The sequence below is a fragment of the Netta rufina genome (assembly GCF_964035555.1).
Source record: "Netta rufina genome assembly, chromosome: 9".
Lineage (NCBI taxonomy): Eukaryota > Metazoa > Chordata > Aves > Anseriformes > Anatidae > Netta > Netta rufina.
The window spans coordinates 20,743,269-20,769,083 of NC_140132.1; the positions used below are offsets into that span (position 1 = coordinate 20,743,269).

At 38.1% G+C, this 25,815-nt stretch overlaps 1 protein-coding gene across 1 annotated transcript in view; it reads right to left on the reverse strand.

The window, feature by feature from the left end:
• NAALADL2 (N-acetylated alpha-linked acidic dipeptidase like 2) overlaps positions 1–23,123 on the reverse strand; it is a gene marked incomplete at both ends in the record, with an annotated part of 316,258 nt that extends 293,135 nt beyond the window's left edge. The window contains one exon of the mRNA XM_084291754.1: positions 23,081–23,123. Coding sequence (XP_084147880.1) covers positions 23,081–23,123 — 43 coding nt within the window. The remainder of the gene's footprint in view (positions 1–23,080) is intronic.
• Positions 23,124–25,815: the final 2,692 nt, after the last annotated feature.

Sequence of the window (25,815 nt, forward strand, 5' to 3'; positions counted from 1 at the left end):
GTTGTTTCAGCCCCTTACAAACCATGTCCTGCTGGCCACCAGGAGTTGGCAAAGAGCTAGCTGGTTCTGCATAGAAAACAGCTGGCAACAACATCTAGGTTTCATCTACTTGTAGCTGTAAAAGAAGTGTGAGGTTAAATAAAGGGAATTTTATATGCACTCAGATGCTGCGTACTCTCAGCACAGCACTGTATGGATGGGGCTAAGGATGCTCTGTCCATACCACTGTCTGTGCAGGCCACCAAATCTGCATTTTGTTTTTATGAGCATACTTGACCAGACAACACTGCCAGCATAAGCTGAAGATGAGAACTGTCCATTTCTGACGCTCCTCAGGGCACTCACCAGTCCTCACCCAGCCAGGTACAGCAACCACCACGGGGTCTCTGCCTTCAAAGCAGAACTGCTCAGTTCATCTTGCTCCAGGATTACCTGCAGAGCCCCAGATCAGTCGCCAGAGCCAGGAGATAAGACTAGCATATTTAGAGGAGCGGACAAACAAATCCACGGTATCACTCAGGACTGAATAAAAGCAGTCAGTTTTCATGTTTGCACACAGGCTGGACTCATCTCCGCTCACAGACCCTTTGAAGACCCATCACCACCACCACAGCTGTCCTCCGGGAAGAGGTGACAGCATTCACGGGAGTACAAGCTTTATAAACTGATAAGCATGACCAGTCCTCCTTCCCCTTCTTTGGCTTCACTAGCAGGTCCAAAGAGGTTAATTTCTGCAGCTCAAGGGCAGCTCTAACCTATCTATTGACAATTTACAGATGTTTTGCTCACCTAATTTGTTCCACTATTCACAAAAACATGCAGTTACCTTAGCAACTACTACATTACATTTTATCTCTAAGCTGCAGAGCTTTTTCTTTTCTAAAAACAAACCCCACAAGCCTACTGATACTGCATGTAATCTTTGATATTAGTTCTAGCCATTTCAGGAAACACAAAAATAGGCACCAGCATAATGAAAAACAGTCTCTTTTCTAAAGTCTATTTTAAGTCTCCCATTTACGAACAGATTTTCTTTATAGATTTGTTTTATTCGACTCTTCTGTATGTTTGTTATTCTTCTATCGGTTACAATTTGCATAGAGGAAATTAGGAGGACAAGGAGGAAGAGTAGTTTTGATATAAGAAGTTAGCTGGACTCTGGGCAGAAGACATCAGAGAACATGTGTCCAAAATACCAGGAATCAATGAAATATCTGAAAATTGATGCAAGAATAAACAAATGCCTTTACACCGCTGACTTCAAAGCTGATTATTGGTCTTGCTCAACATCTACAAAGAAAACACATCTGTTTTTAAATAGCACATCAGAAGGAAACTAAAAGTTTTTCTCAAGTGAAAGACTCCTTCTATAAGCATATCTAGAAGAAAGTATAGTTATTTTTGGAAAATGCGTCCAGTAGCACTGCTTCCTGCACTATGTAAATTTGCATTTAATTGAAAGAAATTTGTCTTGGCAATTTTGAAAGGGATGCTGACATCATATGAAGTGACATGGCGACACGTCAATGAACCCTGAGTGACCTGGTACCTTTGCCACTGCCTGGTGCAGGACATACCGGCCTCACAGCTAGGCATGGCTTCCACTTGAACTGTTCACGGGTTGCTACCTGATATTGCATTTCTTAACACCTTCGTCCATACAGCTTGCAGGCAGCTAGATCAACTGTACAAGGATTTAGCATCTGCCAGGGCAAAAGCCTGGCACCAGCACAGAAGACGGGGGAAAGAAAGGAGGAAAAAAAATAAATAAAAGACAAGCTGGCAGCAGACTTCATGCTTCCCAGCTTGGCAGCCGCATTGCATTGTTCAAGGTGGATGGGAGGTAAATGAATAGTTTGTACTTCCAAGGCAATACATCTGGGGACAAATTTTTGTTTACTAGTCAACAGAAAAATCGCGGCTTGATATTTTCTCAGATGTGTGAGAAACTATGAAGGTTTATTTCCAGGCAGTACCTGAAAAGTTAGCGAAACTGTTGAGTCCCCTGACTTCAGCAAGTTACTAATTCAAATCCATAGATCAATTTCAATTCTCAATTTCTAACAAATTATTTTAACTACCTTTCAAATTAGGAACAATCTGAAATCCTGTCTTGAGTTAATACTTTAATGAAATCAGTTCTGAAAGGATCTTGTACAACGACTGTGTGATATCCTTTTATAGCTGTGAGACAATGTTTGATTTTCAGCTACCTGCTCTACAGTGCCCATTTGTGCATATTTGAATACACTAGAGAATCTAGGTTCTGCTTTTTGCAAAATTCAGATACCTTTCAAAGCCTAAATTTTCCCATCAAAGATGGCTAAAATAAAAAGCAGCTGGACAGATTTCTTTCTGGGCTTTCTATTTGACAGGAAATTAAAATTTTTAATCAAAAAAAGCACGGCATCATTTAGAAGCAATAAAGCTTTGTAGGAAGCCATCAGTACGAAGTGCAATCTAAACTTAAAATTTTAATCACAGTTAATTAAAACGTTGGTAGGGAACTAATCTAGTATTCAATCAGTTATTTGTAATTAATCTGCCAGCAATTCAAACCGAGGATGGGTCTGGGCACTTGAATTCCAACTCAGGGGGTTTCAGGTTATTGGTCCTTGAAGTTCTCCTCCTGGTAGTCCGGACTCTTGTATAGGGAGCTTAGGCCAACTGGCACAAGATTGTATTTTCTTTGTTACCTTCACAGATCCTCAGCACACAGTCCGCTGACTTGGAGCCTGCAGTTGCCAGGTCGAACACGCCTCTGCTGGAAATGAGACTTAAAGCTACTTCTGCTCCTTTATACCATCTTCCTACAAGCACCTGCCTATCTGAAGCTCAGCAGGACTCTGCTGTGAGCCTGTTTTCCCCACACAGCTAAAGAAAGCCACTGTAGCTGGCCAGAAACAATTATCTGCACAATTCAGCAAATAGGCTTTTCTGTAGCCTTCTGACTATTTCTGGAGCTTACACTTGAGTGATTTATTTTTTTTATTATTACTTTTTTTGAGCAGCTATGACTGACCTTTCTATCCTGAATACATGCCTGGCTATACCCACTGCCTTATTCTGTCATTGAACACCACAATTTGCTCTGATCATAGATTTTAGAGGAACAAACAAGATTCCTGTCTGATGGTGTCTATTACAAGTGGTGTAGTATGTTTTCTAACATTATCCACAAATTCACACTGACTGCACACAACGCTCTATCCTTACCACCAATATAAAACAGAGAAGGCAATAACACCACTTCATCCTTTTCAACAAGAAAGATACAAAATAAAACATAGATCATTACTTACTTACTTTCTGCATTAACATTTATTTAATTTACTGAAAAATTTAATGTAGTTAAAGGGTAATGAGAAATCCCAGTCATGCCAGTTCAGCATTAACAAGTTGGTACTTTGTTATGTTGCTTCTCCTACACTGTCTACTAGACAGAGTAAACTTCCCCTGCCTCTCTGAAGCAGCACTGTGGCTTGGATCAGCACCACTGAAAATGCTTCCATATTCCAGTTCAGTAACGGATGAATTTCAGTGTTGTAGGGAAAGACCCACAATGTGTGCAGCAATGAATTGTCTAGGCTTCACACAGATACAACCAGCACACATGACATTAGTTAGAGGAAGAAGATGTGAATTAATATGCTACTGCAATTTATGCCATTTATTTCCTTTACATAATGTGGTAACCATCCCATCCCATTAACATTCATAAAACAATTCATAGCTGTTTAATTTCTACATATTTATGAGCACTCATTTGAAATGAAAATTGTTTTATTATTGACGCATTTTTCTATCTTGGCAAAAAAAGCAAAATTTTAAGCACCAAAGGCTAATGACTTCAATATTTTTTGCTGATATTAATCACATTTGGAATGCCACAAAAACGAGAAGACTTTTACCCAATTCCAAGATACAACGATCAAATAATTAAGACACCTAACCCAAAACCAATAAATGATATTCCTAGCAGCAAATGCGGTGATGTAATTGCAGCAGTTTTAGTGCCTTATTGCCTTTGCCTATAAAAAGTATTTGAATAACCAAATAAAAACTAATGGCAGCCCCAGATGTTATCATAAACAGAAACAGTACTTTCATTTTAAAAGAAAACAGACATTTTCCTAGGTTCAGAATACACGTTGCATTTTCTGTAATATCCACATTCACTTAATTTAGAGCATGCAGCTTACTTTATAGTCCTGTATACAAGATTGGAGATGTGTACCTGTCTACTGAAGAATTAGAACTGTAGAATCGTGTAGGCTGGAAAGACCTTCCAGATCACCAAGTCCAACCACCAAACAGGCCTACCCAGTCCCATTACTAAACAATTAGCCCTCTTAAATGACTGGAATTTACAAGCCACTATGAAACTTCAACAGACCCCAAAAGAGAGGGAAGAACCTTCCTCTGCATTACAAAGTAAGGACAAGGTTGCAAAAGCAAAAGGATGAGATTTTCCCACAGCATGCTGGAGAGACACAAAAGGTACACGAGAGCCCTGACAGAGTAAATTACTTGCATTCATATTTTCGTTCATCTAATTATATCCAGCATGATTTCTGGATGCAGTGGGTAAATTATTTCTGTTCTTCATTACGTTACTGACAAGAAGGGGACGTGACTTTGGAGCCAGCCTAACCCCCTGCTTCTTTCCAGGGAGCGGGGCTGAGAAGGAAAGGAAGAGGAGGCAGCGAGGCACCAACAACCACTTCAAATGTAACATCAGTAATTTTGTGAACATTTTGAAAAACAAAAGAGTTGCTTTCTCATTAACTTCTTTACTGGAAAGGCCAGCCCGCCTTCAAGATTTTAAAAACATAACTGGTGCTGTTTGCCATTCACCTCCAGCATCAGTTCTGCAGCTGAGTTTTGTTCTAATGCACTAGGCAGAGCCCAATAATCACAACAGTCCAGAAAAACAGTTAAAATCCAGCTCCCTTGCTCACAGCGCAGCAGAACGCAGTCATCTGCAGGCCACCTTCATGTATTTGTGTTGACAGTGTGCTCACACTCGTCCCAACCCCATCACACTCACAACTGGCACTGCTGAATGAGTGCTCTGGGCAGGGCACTGCTGCTCACTCACATGGGGAACAAGCCAACACCTCCAAAGCCCTATTAATTTTCTAACAATACACAGGCTTGGTGGTGGTTGTTGTGTTGTGTTTTTTTTTCCCTCCATCCATTTGTTTGTACCACTTATACCTGATTCTCCTGCCTACAATACGTATTTAGAAAGGAAGCTCATCAAGGCAAGGATTGTTTTGTATTAGAGTAGCACCGTTTTTAATCATTACAATTTAATTAAAGGTTCTAAAGCATACCATTATATAACTATAGATGATCAAATTTTTCCAAATAGAGCATATGATAAAACTTCACTAAATGTGGTAACATACTGACATTTCCACCTCCAAAATTCCTAATACACTTTGAAGTTTCCACAATTGTTATGGAGCTGGTAAAAAACAGATGACAGCAAGAAAAGTGAACGATGGCATTCTACTGGCTTCAAATAAGCAGCTAGATTGTCAGAACAAGTCTGAAATATTCCAATCTCTGATCAATGACTTTAGAAAGTTGTCAATATAACAAATAGTTTAATGCCAAATAGCAAAACAAGTAATTAAAGGAGATTCTTAGATATAAAATTATTACTGGAATCATCAAGAGAATAAATCTTTATTTTTGGACTAGTTGTGCTTCCTTTTCCTTCAAGAAAGAGGATCATTAACATTTAAATTGGAGTAAATTAGACCCATTTCTACACAGCAAAGCAGGAAACATGATCCAGCATCAAGCAAACTGGCAAATCAGGTCTGTTATCAGCACCTCCTGAATAAAAGTCTATGTAATACTGTGTACCCAGCACACAAAACATTTCTCAGGAGCAGAACAACCCATGGCGACCTTTGAACAGTCTCGCAGGCATTTGAGTAGCAGCAGCCTGGAGATGCTGGAGTTTGAACCAACTTTATACCCGCCATATGTACATCAGCTCTAACTACTTTTTAGTAGTCTTAACATATTCCTGCATTGTTAAAGTTACATGAACAGGTTCATTACTTAGCAGTACACTTACTAGACACCATAATCCTAAATCTGACTGAAAACACAACTCAAGAAAAATCAGAGAAAGGCAAAAAGGGGAACAAAGACTTCACTTTCACAGATCTGAATGTTTCCAGGTCTGACTTGCAGCAGCCTGGACGAGGATGACTGCTGGGTTCTCCCGAAGGCACCTCTGAAGCGTAAGGGGGCAGAAACACAATTTCACAAGCAAAGACCTGACAAAGCACAAACTCTGAGCCTTAATGCACTGATGAATTGCTAAAATGAAAACAGATCACTGATAACCCAGTTAGGTTCCAAGTATGTCACTTCAGACTCTGCTAAAAAAAAAAACAAAAAACACACAACTTTAGACCACATATTTGCCCTTCCTACAGGGACACACCACTCAGCTGTGATTCAGTGCAGCTTCACCACTTTAATCTAAGTTATCACATTAATGTTGAGCCATAGCAGAAGGTTGGGTCCCTGTGGTGCCATTTCTTCCACGAGCACTTAAAAGAACATCTTCGGTAGGATTAGCTTTCTGTTTCTTAACATGAAGAGAGAAAAAAAAAAACATTTTGCTCCAGAAAAGGATTTTAAAACACTGCTATTTTTGTCCTCTTTGGTCTTATGATCTTCCCATTCCCTAATTTACACTGTTGTTATTGTGTCAAAGCAAAACACACAAGATACAAGTTGTATGCCAACTGCAGCCAGGCTCCTAATGACTAACACTTCAGAGCCCTAATGAGTGTTTAATGGTTCCTAATGCATGCAGTGCACAATAATCATTTTTATAATCGGGTTCTGAAGTTCATAGCTCTTCCTTCGTCCTCTGAACACAACACACAGCCAAATTGGCTCAAAAGTTAGGACTGAAAGGGCACAGCAACATCACTAGCAGAGAGACTTAATACATTTCAAACTTCAAATGGCGTTGAGGGTTTGCTACTAACAAGTCTTTTTGTAAGAGTAAGACTAAAAAAAAAAGTTTTCACAGTTTTTATGCCCTGATATTGTCAGCTGCAAAATTAAACTGGAAGAAATGATGACAGGCTAAGCCTTAATTATTTGTGGAATATGTACAACACCAGAGAGGAGTTATTTTTCTATTTCTCCTCGTAACATTGTCTAAGAATTAGTTAGAAGGGTGTAAACCAGATGGATGAAACCACTCAAATTTCATTATTCATTTGTGGTGTGACAGGCAGGGACCTGGTAACAAACAAGTAGGGACAGAGTTTATCATTTGAGTAAAGTCTTATCCCCAAAATATTTCATTTTCCATTTGAAAACTAAGATTTTGTTTTTGGATGAGAAGTGGTTAAAATGGAGAGGATTGAGGGGGAGGGAGAATACCACAAGGATTAGCAACTCTTACCAAATTGTCTTTGTTGTAGCATTGCACAACTTGGCAACCTTAGACTACTCCAAATATTTATGATTTAGAATAGTCTGCAGGCACAACAGCCAAACTGGACAGCTAATGACATACAATCACACAGAGATCATGGTTACCATCATTTTCAGTGAAAAAAAAAAAAAAAAAAAAAAAAAAAGTCTTTCCACATTCAGTAAATATTCCATCCTTTATCAGAAATACATACAGAGGATGGGAAACCTTACTTTTAGAATAATCACTTTATTGTTGTTTCTTCTAGATCTTTTAAATTATTATTATTTTTTTCCAAGATGACTAGTTATTGTTTTAAATATGGATTTAATTACTGTGATCAGATGAAGGCTGAATCATTGCTCTAACTTCAGTACATTAATAGTTTCTGGGCTTCTACCAAAAAATTGTAATGCTAAAATTTATGTTTGTATTTTACGTTTTTAACGCATAAACCCTTTATCAATGTTTAAACGTCTTTGGCAATAAGCACAGCAAGGAAACTGGGAGAACAGAATTGCACCACTGCTACTTTTGTTAATACATGAAAAAAATCACAAGTTTGGTGTTAAGTCATAAGTTCTTACAAGGAAGTGCTTTTTTATTTTATTTTTCCAAACTAGCTGAAAACTTTCATTTTGCTGTTAATCATGCAATGCAATTCAACTGAACTCATAGCCTCCTATTAATATAGTAGAGGTAAACCAACAATATAAAAAAAAGGACATTTTGGAAAACCATTGCTAAAATAAACATATTTCTTTCAGTTACTGCTAGACAGCAAAATAAGAACAGAATACTAATCTAAACAGAAAACAGGTGGTTCGCTAGATAAGCACAATGCCCCGCGTCATAGTTGGGTTACTGCATCTTATACCTCAAGATTTTGAGATGCCAGTCATTGTGTTTCTGACAAGAGATGAAATCCCCAGTGGACTGAGGCCATCATTTCCAGTGAATTTCCATACCTTGTCAGCTGTCAGCGCTCCGTACATATTCCTGACAGACTCCTAGTCATACATTAACTGCTTAATCTTGCTGATTAAATGCAAGAAAGCCAAACAACAATGTAAATTAGAAAGTACTAAGACTCACTAGAAATCTGATTCAATATGAGAAGAAAAATTCACATAGGAGTTAAAATAGTTAAAAGCACATCTTCACTGTGTCTTAATTATAAAAAGACAGACTATTTAAAATGCTGTTTTTGAGAAAGGAAATCTGTAATAATGACTGATGTCAAAATCTATAGGTGCTTTAGCAAAAGTGACCTGATTAAGAAAAAATGTATTCTAATTCACATTGAATTTAAAATCTGCCTTTAATAATTTAAGACTAAAAGCTAAGAGGAACAAACTAGGATATACAAAATAATACAAAGTAATTATACAGTTATGACACATAAACGGACTAAAGTAACGCTCAAGCTTAATAACACAATATGGAAAATGCTGTCACAAAAGCCTTCGTGAAACAACCATAAACTATTCAAAATTATTTGTTATTTCTTCTCCCTTACCACCTAGAAGCTTTGCTGAAGCCACAGCGTCACCGACTGCATCTGAAAACATCAGTTACTCTTGCATGAAATTGAACTTTATGAAGAATAAGAAGTTACTGATGATCTTCAAATTCTGAAGCATAATGGAAATGTTTATCTCTATACTTGGCATAATTTAAACATTTATACGCTAGTAATTTAGAATGGCTGAAGTGCCTCACGGTTACAGGGTTTACAAATGATAACTGAACAATCCAGTTCGGTTTAAAACACCACTTTTCAAACACCTCATCTAAGCATCCTGCTTCTCTTCTATTCCATGGAATATAGGATTTTAATTTTCTCCTATTACAGTAACCAATCATGCCTCTAAGTTTTCCATCTTTACAACAGATGTGCATATTCAAAGAACCAAACAAGCCAACTTGCTGAAACAAACACTAAAATAAAAGTAATGCAGAATGAAAAATAGTGCCAATTACAACTTTTTAGCCTATAAACACCATAAAGCAGAAAACAAGAAAAAAAGTGTGCTAAAAGCAGTTTGTCAAACCAAAGCACACCAACAGAAAGATTATTCATTTTTTTAGTATAGGATCAACTGTAATTTACTTATTACAAATGTATGTCCCAGAACCGTGTGTGTGTATGTATTTATTGTTTAGGTAATAATTGAAGTAGACGGTACAATTTCTCCCTCCTTTTCCAACCCTCCCCAACACACACACAAGAAGTTCCAGGTCTGAATATAACCAGTTCAAAGACAACTCACAGCATAGATATAGCTGTGGCCGCTTCACTACATTTTTTTTCTTTGCTTTCCTCAAAAGCCAGGCATGGGTAACTGGGTGCTCTTTCCCCTAATTCTGAAGAAGAAATATACAAATTAAATGAAATGCAGGAATATATGAATGCATTTCACATCTCTAAATTTTAACAGGAATAATTCAAGTCCACAACTACGATACCTAGGACAAATAAGATAAAGTGATTTAGTAAAAAGCATATATTTTTGTGCTTATAATACCTGTAATCTGTTAAAGTATAGGACTGAAATTCAGAAGAAAAGGTTTTGAAGGTTGACTCAGGGGCCCACTTCACATCTGGGCAAAAGCAATCTAAACATCCCAGCTGAATCTCATCACCTCCACTTAAAACCTGTCTTCCCTCAGATGCTGTGCACATGAAGCATCTGAATGTAGCCAAGGACGCAGATTCTCACAGCTGAAAAAAAGAAACCAAAAAGTCCCAGTTTGGTTTGAATTAGGTCTGTCTTCAAAACTGAATTACTCACTCAACTAGAAATGTGCTGCAAGATGAAGTTACTGCATCTTTTAAGACCTGACAAATACCTATATACTGAGCCTGCTTCATCAGCAGTTTTGTTTCTTTTCCTGAGATATTAACTCTCTACTGAAAAAAGCCCTATTCGAAGCCCCCAGCACATAGAAAACTATTCACTTGGCCCTAGGGCAGATCATTTACAGAAGACTGGTACAAAATTAAATAAATTAGATCTGAGTCCAAGTTTATGATTCAGTTTTTAAAAAGTCTTTTCCTGAGACAATAGAAAACAGTGTTATTTTATTTTTTAAAAATCACTTCAGAAATATGAAGGCAATTTTTCTTTCCAGCATCTTTCAATTTTGCCATAATTGCATTTTAAGAGTCAATCCAGTTCAAATAGCTACAGCTGACACCAACGGAGGAAAAAACAATCCAAATTTCTTAAACCCAACAGCTGACTTCACAAATAGACAAACAAAAACAAAAACATTTTTTTTTTATTGGCCCTTACACTCATTTAGCAAGAACACAGCAGTAATCGTAGACGCTGCAGAACTGGGACACAGGCATTAAATTCAGTGCAATATTTCCTTTCGGCCTGCACTAAAGACAAAGCAATAAACAGAAATAAAGCTACAATGGGCCTTCCTCATTACACGAAATAAACCAAAGACGACAATACCCTAAAGCAGCATACATGTTGACACTAAGACTCCTTTTCTTTTTAGATTTGATTTGATTTCTCTCTTGCTTTTGGGTAGATCTCTAGAAGAAAACGTCTCGACCACCTTTGCCAACTCTGTTCAAAAAAGGCATCTTGACTAAGCTAGGTGACAGGAGAACCAGCGGGATTATTGCCTGTGAATGCATTGCCGACTCCATCATGAGCATCAGTACCTGTGGTTTTGTGACTCCTGACATTCATGCAATATATGTCCCCTTGCCTTTGAAAACGCAACAATATCATAGAAAATAAAAAATATATTGAATTTATAAGCCAAATCTTGGTTTCCACATTTAAGAAATCGGTTATTTGTATTTTGGTTAACATTTGGCTAATGTAAAATGGACAGGGGGCTGGACCAACACTGAAATAACAAACAGAGAACCCTTTGCTTTTAGATGATCTCTGCAGAGAGCTCAGAGAAGCTTAGTTTGAAATGGAGCTTTTACAGCATGAGGGAAAAAAGGAACAATGTTCACCTAACTGCTGTACAGAGCATGGCACTGAAGTAACTACTCCCTCCTTCACCCGGAGGCCTGTCCTGGATCTTCTGCATGACAAAGGAAGGAGGTAATGAGAATAATTACATCAAGACTTGCATTTAGACCTGTTTTATAACACTTATTAGTACAGCGCCTACAGCATTTCAGATGGACAGCCAATTAGCTGTTTGAAAAATCTGTCTTGAAACAAGAAACATCCTCAGGAAGGTGGAAACTTACTCCTTGATTTAAGGTTTCCATACCCTTTTGCCATCAATGCAAATGAAGCTGAGTGATGCTGCCAGTTTTCCTAACTGACCAGAACTGCAGAAGTGGTTACTGAACAAACCATCACCTTAATTTCGTACTTTTTTTCTCCTGCAACCTTTCAGTTCCCACCCTTCATGGTAAGAGCTGTATTCTATCTCCTGATTTTTAATAGCCCAGCATGTTCTAACCTCACTTCTGAGTAAAACTCTGGGAAATTTATTTTTTTTTTCCTTTCCACTTTTTAATTTGAACACTTCTACTGCTAGAAATGAGCAATTTAAAACCACAGAAATACCTGTAAGTAGTTCTTACCACCTTTGCTAAGGCAAAGGCATTTCTTGATTTACTGACAGATGTTAACCCCACAATGCCTGCAGAGCTCAGGTGGTATTATCTGAGTATCTCAAATGAGACTCTAAGGTGAAGTGTGAAACAAATGACTTGCACAAACCAAGCCATGGGGTTTAGCAAACCCATAGAGAAAATCTCTTACTCAACCAAAAATTGAAATTAGTTCTCTTCCATCTTAGCCCACACATGGCTTCAACTCTGAGTATAACCCTGCACCTAGCTTTAACAAGTGAAAGCTACAGCTTTTTACCCTACCAGAAGAGCTTATCTCCCTACATGTAGGCACCAGAAAATTTCATCATCTACTGTTAGAGCAAAGACAAAAGACAAATTCCCTCCAAAGCAAGTCTTTCATGTTAAAAAAAAAGTCTTAACGAATTTGTTAATAAGAGTCAAATAAAATAAAAGCTAATTACATTTTAATGTAAAATTTTTACACCTCTTACAGATGTTTAGGTTATTTCATGGTTTATTATAAAACATTTTCTGTTATCATTAACTGAAAGTTAATAGTCTCCTCGCATGGTGGCTTCAGTGTAGTAACTGCAGTGACACCAATGTGAATTTTACGTTGCTGCATATGGCAGCGGTTCAAATCTGACCTGCCAGCCAGAAGACATGCACAGTACCTAAAAACTCCAGCTTACATTTTTCAAGGTATTAAGCTTCCTTTTGTCACTAAAATAAATGGCTCAACTATCCAAAACTTTTTTGGAGTACAAGGCCAAATTTAAATGGCTAGAGGGTTACTGCAGAAGAAAGAAAATCAAGGCAGCTTTAGGATCGCAAACTCTTTGAAGTTTTTAGAGAGAAAGTATTTAAATGGATTTTCCCCTGTTAAAAAAAAAAAAAATAATATATATATACACACACACACATATATATACTTTTTTAAAAAATGAAAACAGAAAAAAAATATTATTCAAGTAGTGCTAGGGTTCATCAGAGAAGCCAAATTTTTTTTGTTATTTTTACTGAGGGCTCTGCAGTCAGACTCCACCTTTAGTCCTGCGCCACAGAGAATCCATCTGCTTCTTTTGATTTAAGCATTTAGCCTTATATCAAAGTATTTAAGCCAAGAAGCCAGAACTTGCCATAGAAAGCCTTCAGAAACCGCATCATCGTCCCTGTCCTTGAAACAGCCCCAGCTGTCTTCCCCGCTGAAGCTCAGGGCAACAAAACACTTGCCTCTCACACGACACATTCTGTCTCTGTGTGCTCTTAATAGGCTACCGTTTACCTGCTGGAGTGCAACCTGTCACTTTGGCCACCTCAGATGCCTGCAAGCCTCAGCGATATTGTGCTACCTCTTTTGACTGAGGCTGTGCAGAGTAAGGTCAGCCGGAAGGGCTCAAGCAGCAACACGCAGCTGGCAGATACCCTTATGAGGGAGCAATTTCCCGCAGAACTGGCAACAACTACCTAAAAGCTGGCTCTCTGAAGTCATCTTTGTCCTATTTCACTTAGTTCACTCTTCAAGAAGAGGTTACAGCACCACTATAATGTGCACAACGCTTGAAGTATTTCAGATACTGTTTGGTATCAGTTCTCACCACAGGGTGCTTGAAGATACAAAGATATGTAACAAACAAACGTGCAGAACTGATAGAACAACATCCACTCCACACTGAAATATGGAAAACAGTACAGTATTTCTCAAACGTGCTCTGGGAGTTTCCTTTCCAGAGCAGTGTACCCACAGGCTTTATGAACATCCTATCTTTCTGAATCATCTGCACTGACACAGTAGCTGGCATGAAGACTAGGTTCGCTATCTTTGTATTGGGCCAACTAAAACATCATTAGCATGGCACAGTCCTCAGGACCATGCATACTTGCCTCCTTGCTTTACACAATGTAGACACTTAAAAAGAAAGCAAACACACTCATGGTGAGGTGCCCTCGATCGTCCTTCTTTCGTGGGAGAGTGCTTGGGAGCTCTCTAACCCCCTCCCCTGAGTTTTCTTTATGTATTTCCAGTTCTCACGGATAGGAAAGAAATCTTGCTTCATTTACCACAAAAGGACGCAAATCAGCACCTCCTCAAAGACCACTTTGGAAGGAGAAAAAAAAAAAAGGGAGACTTACCCTACTCCACCTACAGGGATTTTGTACTGTAATGTAATGTGATGTGTACTTGTAATGAAAGAGTAGGCTCTACTTCTAGTCACCTAAAATTACTACTTTTGAAGATCACCTCAGTTCTTCCTCTCTTTCACCTACAGTCAAACCTCAAGGACCACAACATGAAACAACACTGGCTCTAGGCCTTACCAGGATCAAGAAAGGTAGCCTGTATTTCTAACGCTGCACTCATTACATGCTCTTTGAAATTCAAATATGTTGAAAAACTCTTCCTCCTACACCCCGTTTGATGGCGAGATCTGTAACTCAGAACTAATGGTGAACTTCACCTATTGGCCTAAAGTAATGTGCAACACAAAAATGAGCACTCCAGTTTGGGTAAAGGAGGTTCTAGCTCTATCTGGGTTATACATCGTTACACTTAGAGACACTGTCCTCTGACCACAGGGACATCTGAGGTCTCCTAAATCCCCTGAAGAACTCTCACTCTCCTGAAGAACAATGCTAGCTTTGCAACAGATCAGAATTTCATTTTCACTGCTTTAAACAAAACTCTAAATATTTTTTACACTGACACCCATCTTCCGAGAACCCATGTCGAAAGGAAAATGTGAGACACTAATTTTCAGGCTGTCTCATCTGGTCCTTGGGATCGTGCTTTTTCCACACCAAAAGAAGTCATCTGAACTGCAGTTGTGAATGTACCTCTAAGACAAGAAGCATACTGTTTAGATTATAGGGTCCCATGGTGAGAAAGTGTCTTTGATAGAATTAGAATTTGCTTTCTTGCATCTCAAATGCAAATTTCTCTGGAGATAGCTAAAAATAAATCTGGTGAAAAACAAACAAAAAAACTCTTCAGCAATAAACTATTTTTAGTACATAAACAAACCAAAATATTCTCATTTGCATATGGTACATCATCTCCTCTGGTGTTTTTTTATTTATTTTTTTTAATCTTATGCGGCAATGCTACTCACAAACTAAATAACAAAAAAACAAGGTAACACTTCTGGTGCCAGATGCTGAAGATCAATAGCTGTTTCCCAAAGTTTATGGCATAATTAAAATTTGTAACAGGAATAATTTTCTTTTCAACCCCTCAAGCTAAGCCTAGAATTATTGACTAAGTCAAAGCTATGTAGTATAACATTTTTTTTATTATGTTTATGGATAATAGAAAAGATTTTATTGTTTTTACATGTATTCTGGTAACTATAGAAACAGTAAATAGGATGCATTCTCTATATCAGCAAAGCAACAGTTAAAAATATTTTGTTATTGTTTAGGTATGTAGAGGACATGGATTTATATAATTATCTGTCAACCATCAGCTAAACTACAGTTTCCAGGTGGATGACTAGAATGCCCATGAATTAAAAGAACACTGAATTTACTGTCCTTACAGTTCAGCTGCCACAAAGCCTCTGTTATAGAGAGGCACCACTACAGGGATTGCATGCAGGGCATCCGAGTAGTCAATACTGCCTGTAGCTGGAAAAAAAACATGCTGTTATCTAATTGACGGGAAGAGTGGCTTTATATTTATAATCTGAACTATATACCTATGTGTTTTTTTTCCACAACCCAGGCATAGTAAGAAAAGACTTCAAGAGAGAAAGGACAAGAGAAAAGACTTCAAGAGAGAGCACAGGTGATCCAGAACAACTACACATCTCCTCTATGAGGAGAGAAACCTGGATTCTGCCATACAACCATCATTGCCATGATTCAGAATTACTGTATGTCTCAGAATTTCAGGTCAAATATGCTCAGTTTAGAAGCAAAAAGCTGTATATTTGTTTTCTAACGTTCAGCTCTGAATACTCACTCACCCTTGGATGTCAAACTTGATTATTTCCTGCTCCTACGTCTCAATCAATGCTAATCATAACACAGGCCAAACTAAACTCCCCAATACCCATAAAAGCCCATTATTTTCGTTGTGTTTTCACAAATAAAATATAACTAGGAAGTTAGTAAACATTTCTGCTGAAGAAGCACAAGAACAAATACAGTCTGACTCAGCCCCTCTTTGCAGAGCTAGTTGGAATAAAATGCAGTAAACTTAATTGTGTTATGAAAGCACATGAAGTCTGAGCTTAAACAGACAGCAGGAATGCCACTTCTACACAACCACTATTTGAAGAAAAAGATGAATATATACACAAGTTGTCAAAGGCAGCTATTATGAAACTATGTCTAGCACTATATATTTGTGGTGACATTCAGACTAAAAATTTCAGCTCCACTTTCCAGGGCTGTTTCCAGAGAGATGCATTTAGATAAAGTTAGGCTTCTTAATCTCTTAAACACCAAGAAGGGTTTCAATATATTACCAAAACATAACCAGAAACATGAAACTGGAAAAGGGCACAAGCAGCGGCACCACCACTCTGTGGGAGTGGGCGATCGCACCAATGCATGTCCAAGGGCACCACGCGACTCTGCACCAGCTGAAATACAATCCAGAGGTAAAAGCGATAATGGAGACAATGGATTCTAGAAAATACCATAATATGAAATGAAATCACAGTATTTCTGACAGACATATGCTCTTCTTTAGTGAGCCAGGCAGTATTTTGTCCTGTATGTGGTGACATATTCACACTTGCTCAGGATGGCACAGCTTTATGCCATTTCTTGCTTAGATATTAAACATGGGATATGACAATCTTAAAACATGGAAAAATAAGTAAACCTGATTGTTTTCCATGCCCCCGGGGCACATCTTCAAACAGATTTCCTGATGCCAAAGCTGACTAGTCTCTGAAAATCTTTTGGAAAGACATGCCTCCAGAAGAACATCTGAACACTTGAAATTTGCCCGAGTGTCCTCAAGTTCATCTGACAGAAATAGCACTGTTACAGTACTCTCACTGTAAAATCTCCCAAGCTTTTGGGCACGTGGTAGAATTTAACTACTTGTGAATATGGAAGCTTGCAATAACGGTTGCAACTTGTATGACAATAAGTAACATCGCTAACAGTGCACAAAACTAAAGAAGTGCACTTCATCTACGACCACTGCCTCTGCAAATGATCTGACAAAAACCACTGTGCCTAGGACACTTGGACTGCCTTCTAGAACTCAGTTTCAGAAGGCTAAATTGAAGCAGTGTGTCTCCTCCCCCAAATACGCTGCCGGGCCTTAAGATTAAAAACATGTGAGTGAAAGATGGAAAATGACTAACACACATTAAAATTTTCTTCTGCCAACACAGAGCAGCTTCATGCATCGAGGGCTACATAATGCATAAAACCTATGTTATGACAATGTGAAGATGCATAGAGCCACCCCAAACCACTAGGAATAGCAAGAGAACCGAGAAAACTAAGTTTGCAGATTTGGTCCAGTTCTCCAATGGCCTGTTTCAAGTTTTCCAGAATTCACTAGATACTACCCAGGAGAGCATTCTTGCACAGGTTTTGTGCCAGTACTCTTTTTATACAGCCTAAGTAATTCATGTTTCTCCTGTTGCCTTGAATCTGACTTAAATAACAAATATATAGAAAAAACTACCTAGCATCAAAAAAAGATACCTACGTGAAATCACTGGGAAGTAGAAAAAGTAGAATAAAGTAGACTTTACCGAGAGAATTTCATCATTATTTAACCATACTACATTGCTATGCCACAATACCACATTACATGCAGGAAATCTCCATTAAGCCTAATATAGGATATTAAAAATATCTAAGTATGAAGGGACTAATTAGAGACCAGGCCCTAAAGAAATACAAAACAAACAAACAAACCCCTTAGAAATCTAAGTACCTTGATCACAGTGATATTTCAATGAAGAAAACCATCTTGTTCATCTTCAGGAAGCACATCTCAACAACTAACAGCAAGTTGGACCTTCCTGTTTATAGGATAGCATCCCAATATTACACCACCTCTTTTGTGGCAGAAATCAGTGAAGATAGTGTTTTTCACACAAAGGAAAAAAGAAAAAACATCCATTAGAACGGTGGTATCCTATCCCTGTGCAGAGGTGAAAAAAATTTCCAGGCATTTCCAGAAAACCCCAAGTAATTGGAGGAGGAAAAAGGGACCTTGTTAGGACCTGCTATGAATGCAGAGTACTCTCCATTACAAACTAGCATCATATCTGCACAAGAAGTTTACACAAACCCTGTCTTCTTTTGCCTCAACTGCTAAAACCACATTGATATCCCCTCTGCGTCAATCTCAGTTCTTTACTTTTCTCCAGTAAGTGACAGAATTTCAGAGAAAAGAGGTACAGGAGTGGCCAAAATAAATACATGGCTTACCTCGCTGCTGTTCACTAAGACATGCATTCTGAAGAATGATGTATTGGGGGAAAAGCCAACAACCTCACTTGGATCACTTCCCTGAGCGGCAAACGTGAAATCTGATAGAACCTACTGCTGAGTAGAGGTTATTTCCCATTCAGCACAATTTCAAAGTTTAAAGTAGCTCAAGATTACAAGCAAAAGTTTTTGGACACTTTGCAAACATCATCCTTTTTCTATACATCTACTACATTTTCAATTTTGCTATATTTATTGCAGCAAGATGTTGCTATCTTGTTTCATTTTCAGGAATATATATTAGGAAGCAATCATCTGCAACACCCCTCTAAAAACTGGAGATGATTTTAACAGCAAAACAACAATAATGCAGAGTGGGAGCTGGAAGTCTCTGGTTTGATATCAAGTTTCTGCATTAGATTCATAACCACTGGAGACAGATTTATTGTGCTTCAATTTATACTTTTTTCTCAGTTTTAATATGATTGTGTTATTGAGGATATTTCTGTAGAACTCAAATTTCAAGCCCTGCTTCATGAACACAAACTGGAAAAATCAAAGTTAAAAAAAAATGGAATACCTGTAATAAAGGAGTTAAAAGCAACTAGAAAAAAATTAGAATGATTAAAGCTGAAGTCAAATGAGTGTTCTGTGCTGATCTAGCTGCTGATGGCTCTGCAGGACTATCTGAATCTCTTATTTTTCACAGCACCAGGACAGTGATCAGTGCATACTTCTCTAGCTCTCTAGATTCACTACTTTGAAATGGAAGTCAAGAATCTACAGGAGGCAGCAATAAAATGAATTATTTTAAATTACCCATTGTCACTGTACCTCGTTGGTGAATAGAGCCAATCTATGTAAGAAATGCTGTCACAGAAAACCCTCAGTATTACCATTTAAAAAGAGCCGAGAAGGGACCCAGGGACATTCTGCTGATAATTGTCCAGACAGCAAACAGGCACTGAATCCTGAGGACTGAGGTCATCAAATGCAAAGTGGAGGAGGGGAGAAAAAAAATTTTTACAATGGACCTTCAGAGCTACCACCTTATAATACAGAACCCCAGTTAATAACTGCAACTGATGACAGCGTTCGTTAACACTATTCAAAGCTCCCCTCCAACACTAAACTGAAACAAGGCTGTTCCTTCAAATAGCCGAGCAAGTAGAGGAGGCCTGGGGCCAGAAAGTCCTCTCTTTAAGAAAAGGGGAGCTCAAGATGGAAAAGAAACCATTCTGAAAGTCACTTTCTGGGACATTCCCTTTCTAGGTCCTGATGTAAACATGTTGTATTCTTTATGTATGCTCTTGATGTTTTCCGATTGCCTTTCTCAGCAAAAAGGCCTCGTTGCTTCTTGTAGACTTGGTCTGTAAATGTTTCATGAGACTACATATATATTAATCTAATAAAAAAAACAACATCACAGCACAAGAACAAGTCCTAAGGAACTGATCCAAACCCTAAGGAACAGCTTCGGAGCTGATCCAAAGCCCAGATTAATTACAGACAGTAATTGAACTTGCTGGAAATTTACTTTAATACAATAACACTCTTATTTAATCACGTGTTTATATTAAGGATTTATAGAATGAAGCAACAATAATTTAAAAAATGATTTAGGTATGTTAATAAAGAGTACATGTAGGAGCTCTGAAAAAAATCAGGGTGGTACATTAATTATGCTTGAATGACTTCTCCCATTCTAGGTCCCATCCAACGCCTCTCAAGAGCTGCAAGAATAAGCTGCCCCAATGCGAACTTGTCAGTTTGGCTCCATCCTCTGCGGGGCAGAGAGGCAAGTGTGTATTGTACACGCTTAGCAGGCAAGCAAGGCTACTACAGTCATCTAGCAACACAACACAGTGTAAAATCGATTATAACTCATGTATAATATACAATTAACATTTACAGTAATTGCATCCTGTGGGGCTACTATTGTCATAGTCTCCCCAAAACAGTACTTAATTCACAGGAAAATTGAAAACAACAACTCATGTGAAGGGACAGAACTTGACTCACATTCAAAAAAAGGCAACAAAACCCCAAGATATCCTGTCAGCTGCAGTTGCATTTTTAAAGGGCTCTCAGTGTGCTCACTTGAAGGAGGAATCAATTCATGGCCGGCAGTCAAAGGCCGATTGTTCTGGGCTTGCTTTGATCTTTCCAATTGTCACACCCACGCTGCAAGTTTCGTAGGAACTGAGGGCTGAAGTATTTACCGAAGCAGTAAAATGATTACAATGGAACCGAACCAGGAGCTAAGTTATTCTCGGAGCCTACTGTACTTGGTGCAAAAACAAAAGAGCTGCGATGGCAGAGTGACCTTATATTTACTGCCGGACCAGATGGCGAGAATTAGTGACTTATGTAAGCCCCAAGCCTTCTTCACCATCTGACGGCTGCTAGGTGAAATCAAACAAACATCTCTGCATAGTCCTTAGTGCACAAACCTAATCAGCACAAGACCTTAGAAGAAAATGCTGCAGGGAAAGGCAAGGAGTGAACAGGACTGAAATCCTTGGTTCCTGAAAAAGGTTGTGTGTTTTGTTTTGTTTTGTTTTTTTCCCCAGCAGAACAGAGACACGCAGGTATGGCACAGCGAGTAGGTTCATGCACCTGCTGTCCAGGCTGCATCCCTTTTGCTAATGAATAAGTGAAGCCAGCCTCCAGGGCTGTCAATCTGGCACCTTTAGTAATTCATACAATCCCAAAGTTCTCTAAAAATAAATAACATGAAAAGAAACACAAGTTGTCTCACTAGCAGTGGTTTGACAGGTATCTTGAATTGTTTTAATTTCTCCACCTTTTTTTCCCTTAAAAATACCAGCTAAATCACTGATTTTGAAGTCTCTAAAAACAAGCACACATCAGAATAACACAGCACATTAGATTAACAGCAACTAAAAAAACAACCACCAAAAAAACTTTTACTGGTGTGTGTGTATATGTACGGAGAACATTTCGATTTAATCTAAGACATTGTTGTGCAGCCCTAATTCTCATCCCATTGCCCTAATGCAAACCATCAAAAGAAATTTCATTTGACTAAACTCACTTACACTAATGAAGAAAAGGTACAATTCAGGATCACAGGCCCCCAAAGGAGTTGTACGTGATACAATGGGCCTGATTCATTTATATCAGTTTTACCAATATAATTTTATTGGCAGCAGTGAAAAAGCTCCTCACTTGCAACATGGAAACAAAGACCATTATTAGGCTGAATGCGTTTCTGAACAGCATACCACTGTAAACTCAAGCCAGATCCTGAATGAAGAAAGAAGAAAAAACACTAAAAATCTCTCATCAGCACATGACATAAATGGTATTTAGACCTGTATACTATGTAATGAGTTATTTTTTCAAAGTTAAAATCTGGATGAAAACTGAATTTTCTGTGTAGTATATACATACTTTTTACCACAACGTAAAAATGTGGAAAACGGCGTTGAAAAAAGTATTTCCTCTCTCACAAGCTCTCCAAGAAGGAAATCTGCTTCAGCACGAACAAAGTTATTCCCAATTAACTCAGGTTGGAGACACACATTTGAATCTCAGTATAACATGCTTGTATACGCATGAAGAATAACTTCAGGGGAAAAGCAGTTAAGAGGGCTTCCCAATGCCTAGAAAGTCACTGTTTCAGCTCTCACAAAACCATTTGCAAATTTTAATAGCTTAAAGATTTTTGCAGAGCTCAAACTAGTTACAAAGCTTTATCTGTTGCTATTATGCAAAGCATGAGAAAGAGGCCAAGAAGAGACTGGTAAGCCAAGCAAAAGAAAAACACAGGTTGAGTGTCAGGGGAAAAAAACACTGGGTGTTAAGAAGATAAAATAATGAAAGTAATTCCTCAGGAAGATATTTCCTGGGACATTAAAACTGTCTCTTGGAAAAAAAAAGACTACCGGAAAAACATTCTTTTTCGAAGCAAAAACTTGACATTAATGTAGCAAAAGAAGGACTAAGCAAGATTTATGAAATGTTGTGTTCAGGGCTTCTACTGAAAATTTAAAATACCTAGGACAGAAAGATCTGTTCTCACAGTTAGCCACACAAGTGCTACAAGGGCTATTTAGCACATAGACGTTGGTGTTACCTTGGCACAGCCCACAGAAGGAAGAAAACAACATGGAATAAGCCAAGAATGAACAAGGAAAAGAACCTCCTTAATCTTTATGGATCTGCCATGCCCTGCTCACATGCAACAGGTACTCAGTTTGTGCAAAACAGCAGTGTAAAGCATTTCCTATCCCAAAAATATTTGCAGCAGATTGAACTGTTACAGAACAGCAACCTCAATATCCACAGATCACCTTGTTTAAAGCAACCTTTATTGACAATAGAGTGCCAAATACACACACGATCTTATCACACTTTCTTTTACTTTTCTAATTAGTGCAGTGTTTTTTTATGTTTGCTCGCTGTGCTTTGTTTTTAAAAAACAATGCATTGCAAAGATGAGGGATGCGGATTTCCTCCTTTTTCCAAAAATACATGCACGTGCAAAAACAAGTCCACTTCTGTGGACATGCAGCACACGCTGCAATAGCTGAAAGCAAAACAAGCTCCCACATGCAGCAACTAACAGTGCCCAAAAGTTTTTAGCATGGAAGTAGGTTGCATGCTCTTACCTTGTGGGGACGTATTCGGTAAACTAGATTCATTCTCTCCCATTTCTAAAAATGATCAACTCCTCTGTTAGGAGCCAAGCTGTTTTTACCAAGTTGCCTCGGTTGCTGTGCAAGTTTTGACCTCCTGACTTCCAACTACAGCGTGGTAACAGTATACCTGACTTTTTGTGAATAATTAGTATCCTGCTTCCTGAATTACCTGGGCTTGCCTGACCTGTTTCTCTATAAACTGACATCATATCCTTTGATCTCTTTTGATTAACATGTGCTTCAGGCTACACTGCTTTGTCTTATTTTGGACTCTCCTGCTCATTTGTTCCCCACCCTTTACTTTCACTTTTATGCAGAAAGCTACCTGAACAACATTTATCTTCCGCAGCAGGTGTTTTAGTCAAAATGCCAAAGCCTGCAGAAAGTTTGCAGCCGAATTTAAAGATTCTTTGAATTTGCATTTTATAGGAGAATTGAGAGTAAATGTTAACCATCAAGCCAGTCTCTCTAGGATGGGAGCTTTGCAGCCACAGTTCTTCACCATGGAGAAAGGGCTGCAGCCAATACAGGTCCCACTGCCAAAATCTTTGCCAAGAACTCTAAACCTAAAAAACAAGAACACCCTCCCCCCGTCTTTCACAAAGATTATCTACAGGGAAGATCCTCGATTTGAACACTGTAATTTTGAGATTGTTTTGACTGCGTGACAGAGAGGGATTATAAACAAAAGAAAAGGTTATTTCACTTCCCATCCTGCTCCAGCACAAGAACACAAAATTTTCCAGATAATCTTATCCTGACTTCAAGTTGAGTTCCAAAGAAATATTTGCTCTTTTCTGCTGTAGTAGTCAAATAACACGTTTCTGGTACTTTTGTGATCAATCTATTAAATAAGTACACCTGTCTCCGCCGACAAAGTTAGTTTTATTTTAACATTTACATTTTCAACTATCAACAAGAGAAATCAAAGAGAAGCCATAGCAGTATCTTACAGGAACTAAATAGCTTTCACAACGTTAACCTCTGTCTGGATTACAGTCAAAATGGTCCAAATCAATCGCTTTAGACTTGCTTTTTACTTTTTATTCTTTAAAACAGAAGAAATTAGGTCTGTGTTTAGATATAAACTGCACTACTGTGTGTTTGTTTTGTTTTGTTTTTTCCAGTTACATTAAGTTTCAGAAAATAACAGGCAGCCTTTCAAGAAAATTTATCTAGACTAGGTAAAGTGTACTTTTAAAGTAAAGTTTCTGAAGCAAACTATAACAATTAAAACAAAGCCATTAATCATGAAAAAGAATATCCTCACAGCTGGTAACACTCTTTAAGCTTATTATCACATAGACGGAAGTAACAAAATATTTGTCCTCTAGCGATTCATTGTCAACTCTGTGGCAACTCTGTGTGCATATAACTAAGAAACTTCCTCATTTCCATGCACAGCTTGCTCTCAGCCATAATTAAATAACTGAATTTACCTACAGAAGTTAAGTCAGATACCCCAGATTTTAAGCAGCTGCACATACCCTCTTCCTGGGGACCATGGAGGAGCCAGTTCAGAAGCTTCTTCTTGACCACATCTGGGGAAGTTGATGATCTAGTACCGAGTTCTGAACATACAATCTTGACTCGCTCGACATTTAAAAGACATAATTAAGAAAAAAAGTTTATTTATCAACAAAGATCTACAATACAAAGCAAGATACATTTGGTGAGACAGAGACACCTAAAGCATTTCTGCCCTCTCCAAACACAAACTGTCTCTCTCTTCAAAGACAGCAAGCCTTAAATCTACTATGTTATAATAAATACTTAATACAGGAGAAATTATACTGATTTGTTTTTATCTTCAATGTTGTATTCCAAGAAGTCCTCCTCCATATAAAGAAAGCCACTAATTTCAATAAAACAGAAGCTTAAGGAGGCAACAAAAAATATCTTAGCTACTGAGTACCAACACACTCTTCAAAGAACGAGATTCTGATTTCAGGCTTTTAGCACCTATAGAAATATTTTGTAGTTTAAGTTGCAGCATTTTATCACATCTCCTTCAATTAACACAAATTTATTTTTAAGAATTCAAGAGATGAGAATGATAATGCTGAAAATACTTCTTCCTTTGCAAAGAACTATTCCAGCAGGAATAGTGCAAAAAGGACTGATTTTTCACACTTCCAACAGTGACTAATGGTGAGAAATGGCCAGGCTGGTTTTACGTTCTCCTAAAGCTGTTTGTTGTGCTCAGTTGTGCGAAATGATTCAAATGAAGTGCTTTCCAAAGGAATAACTCTTAATTCATTCACTCCTCAAGAAAGGCCCAAATGTAGAAACATAATGGGGTCTTTGTTCTACTTGTAGAAGAAAACAGAATGTTATTCTGTATATTTACAACACAGAAACCGCAATGTTTCTTGATTCCAACAAGTTCATTTGACAAGACAATGTACAGAAATATAATTTGATGATGATAGTAATTCCAGGCTACAAGAGCAAAAAGCTAAATCTTATGCTTCACATAGAACTGTGCCAAATAGGTAACTGCATCATGCTGCAAATGTCACTAATGAGTACATGCATAATTTCAATGTTATTGGAAACAGAGTACTCTCTACCAACAGTAACAAGGCCAGGTAAGATGTTTGGATGTTTGACTAGTGAGGGGGGAAAAAAAAAAAAAAAAAAAGAAATCTGCTCTATCACGGATGAGATTTTCATCCCACATTCATTCCTCTGGCTTGGCTGAG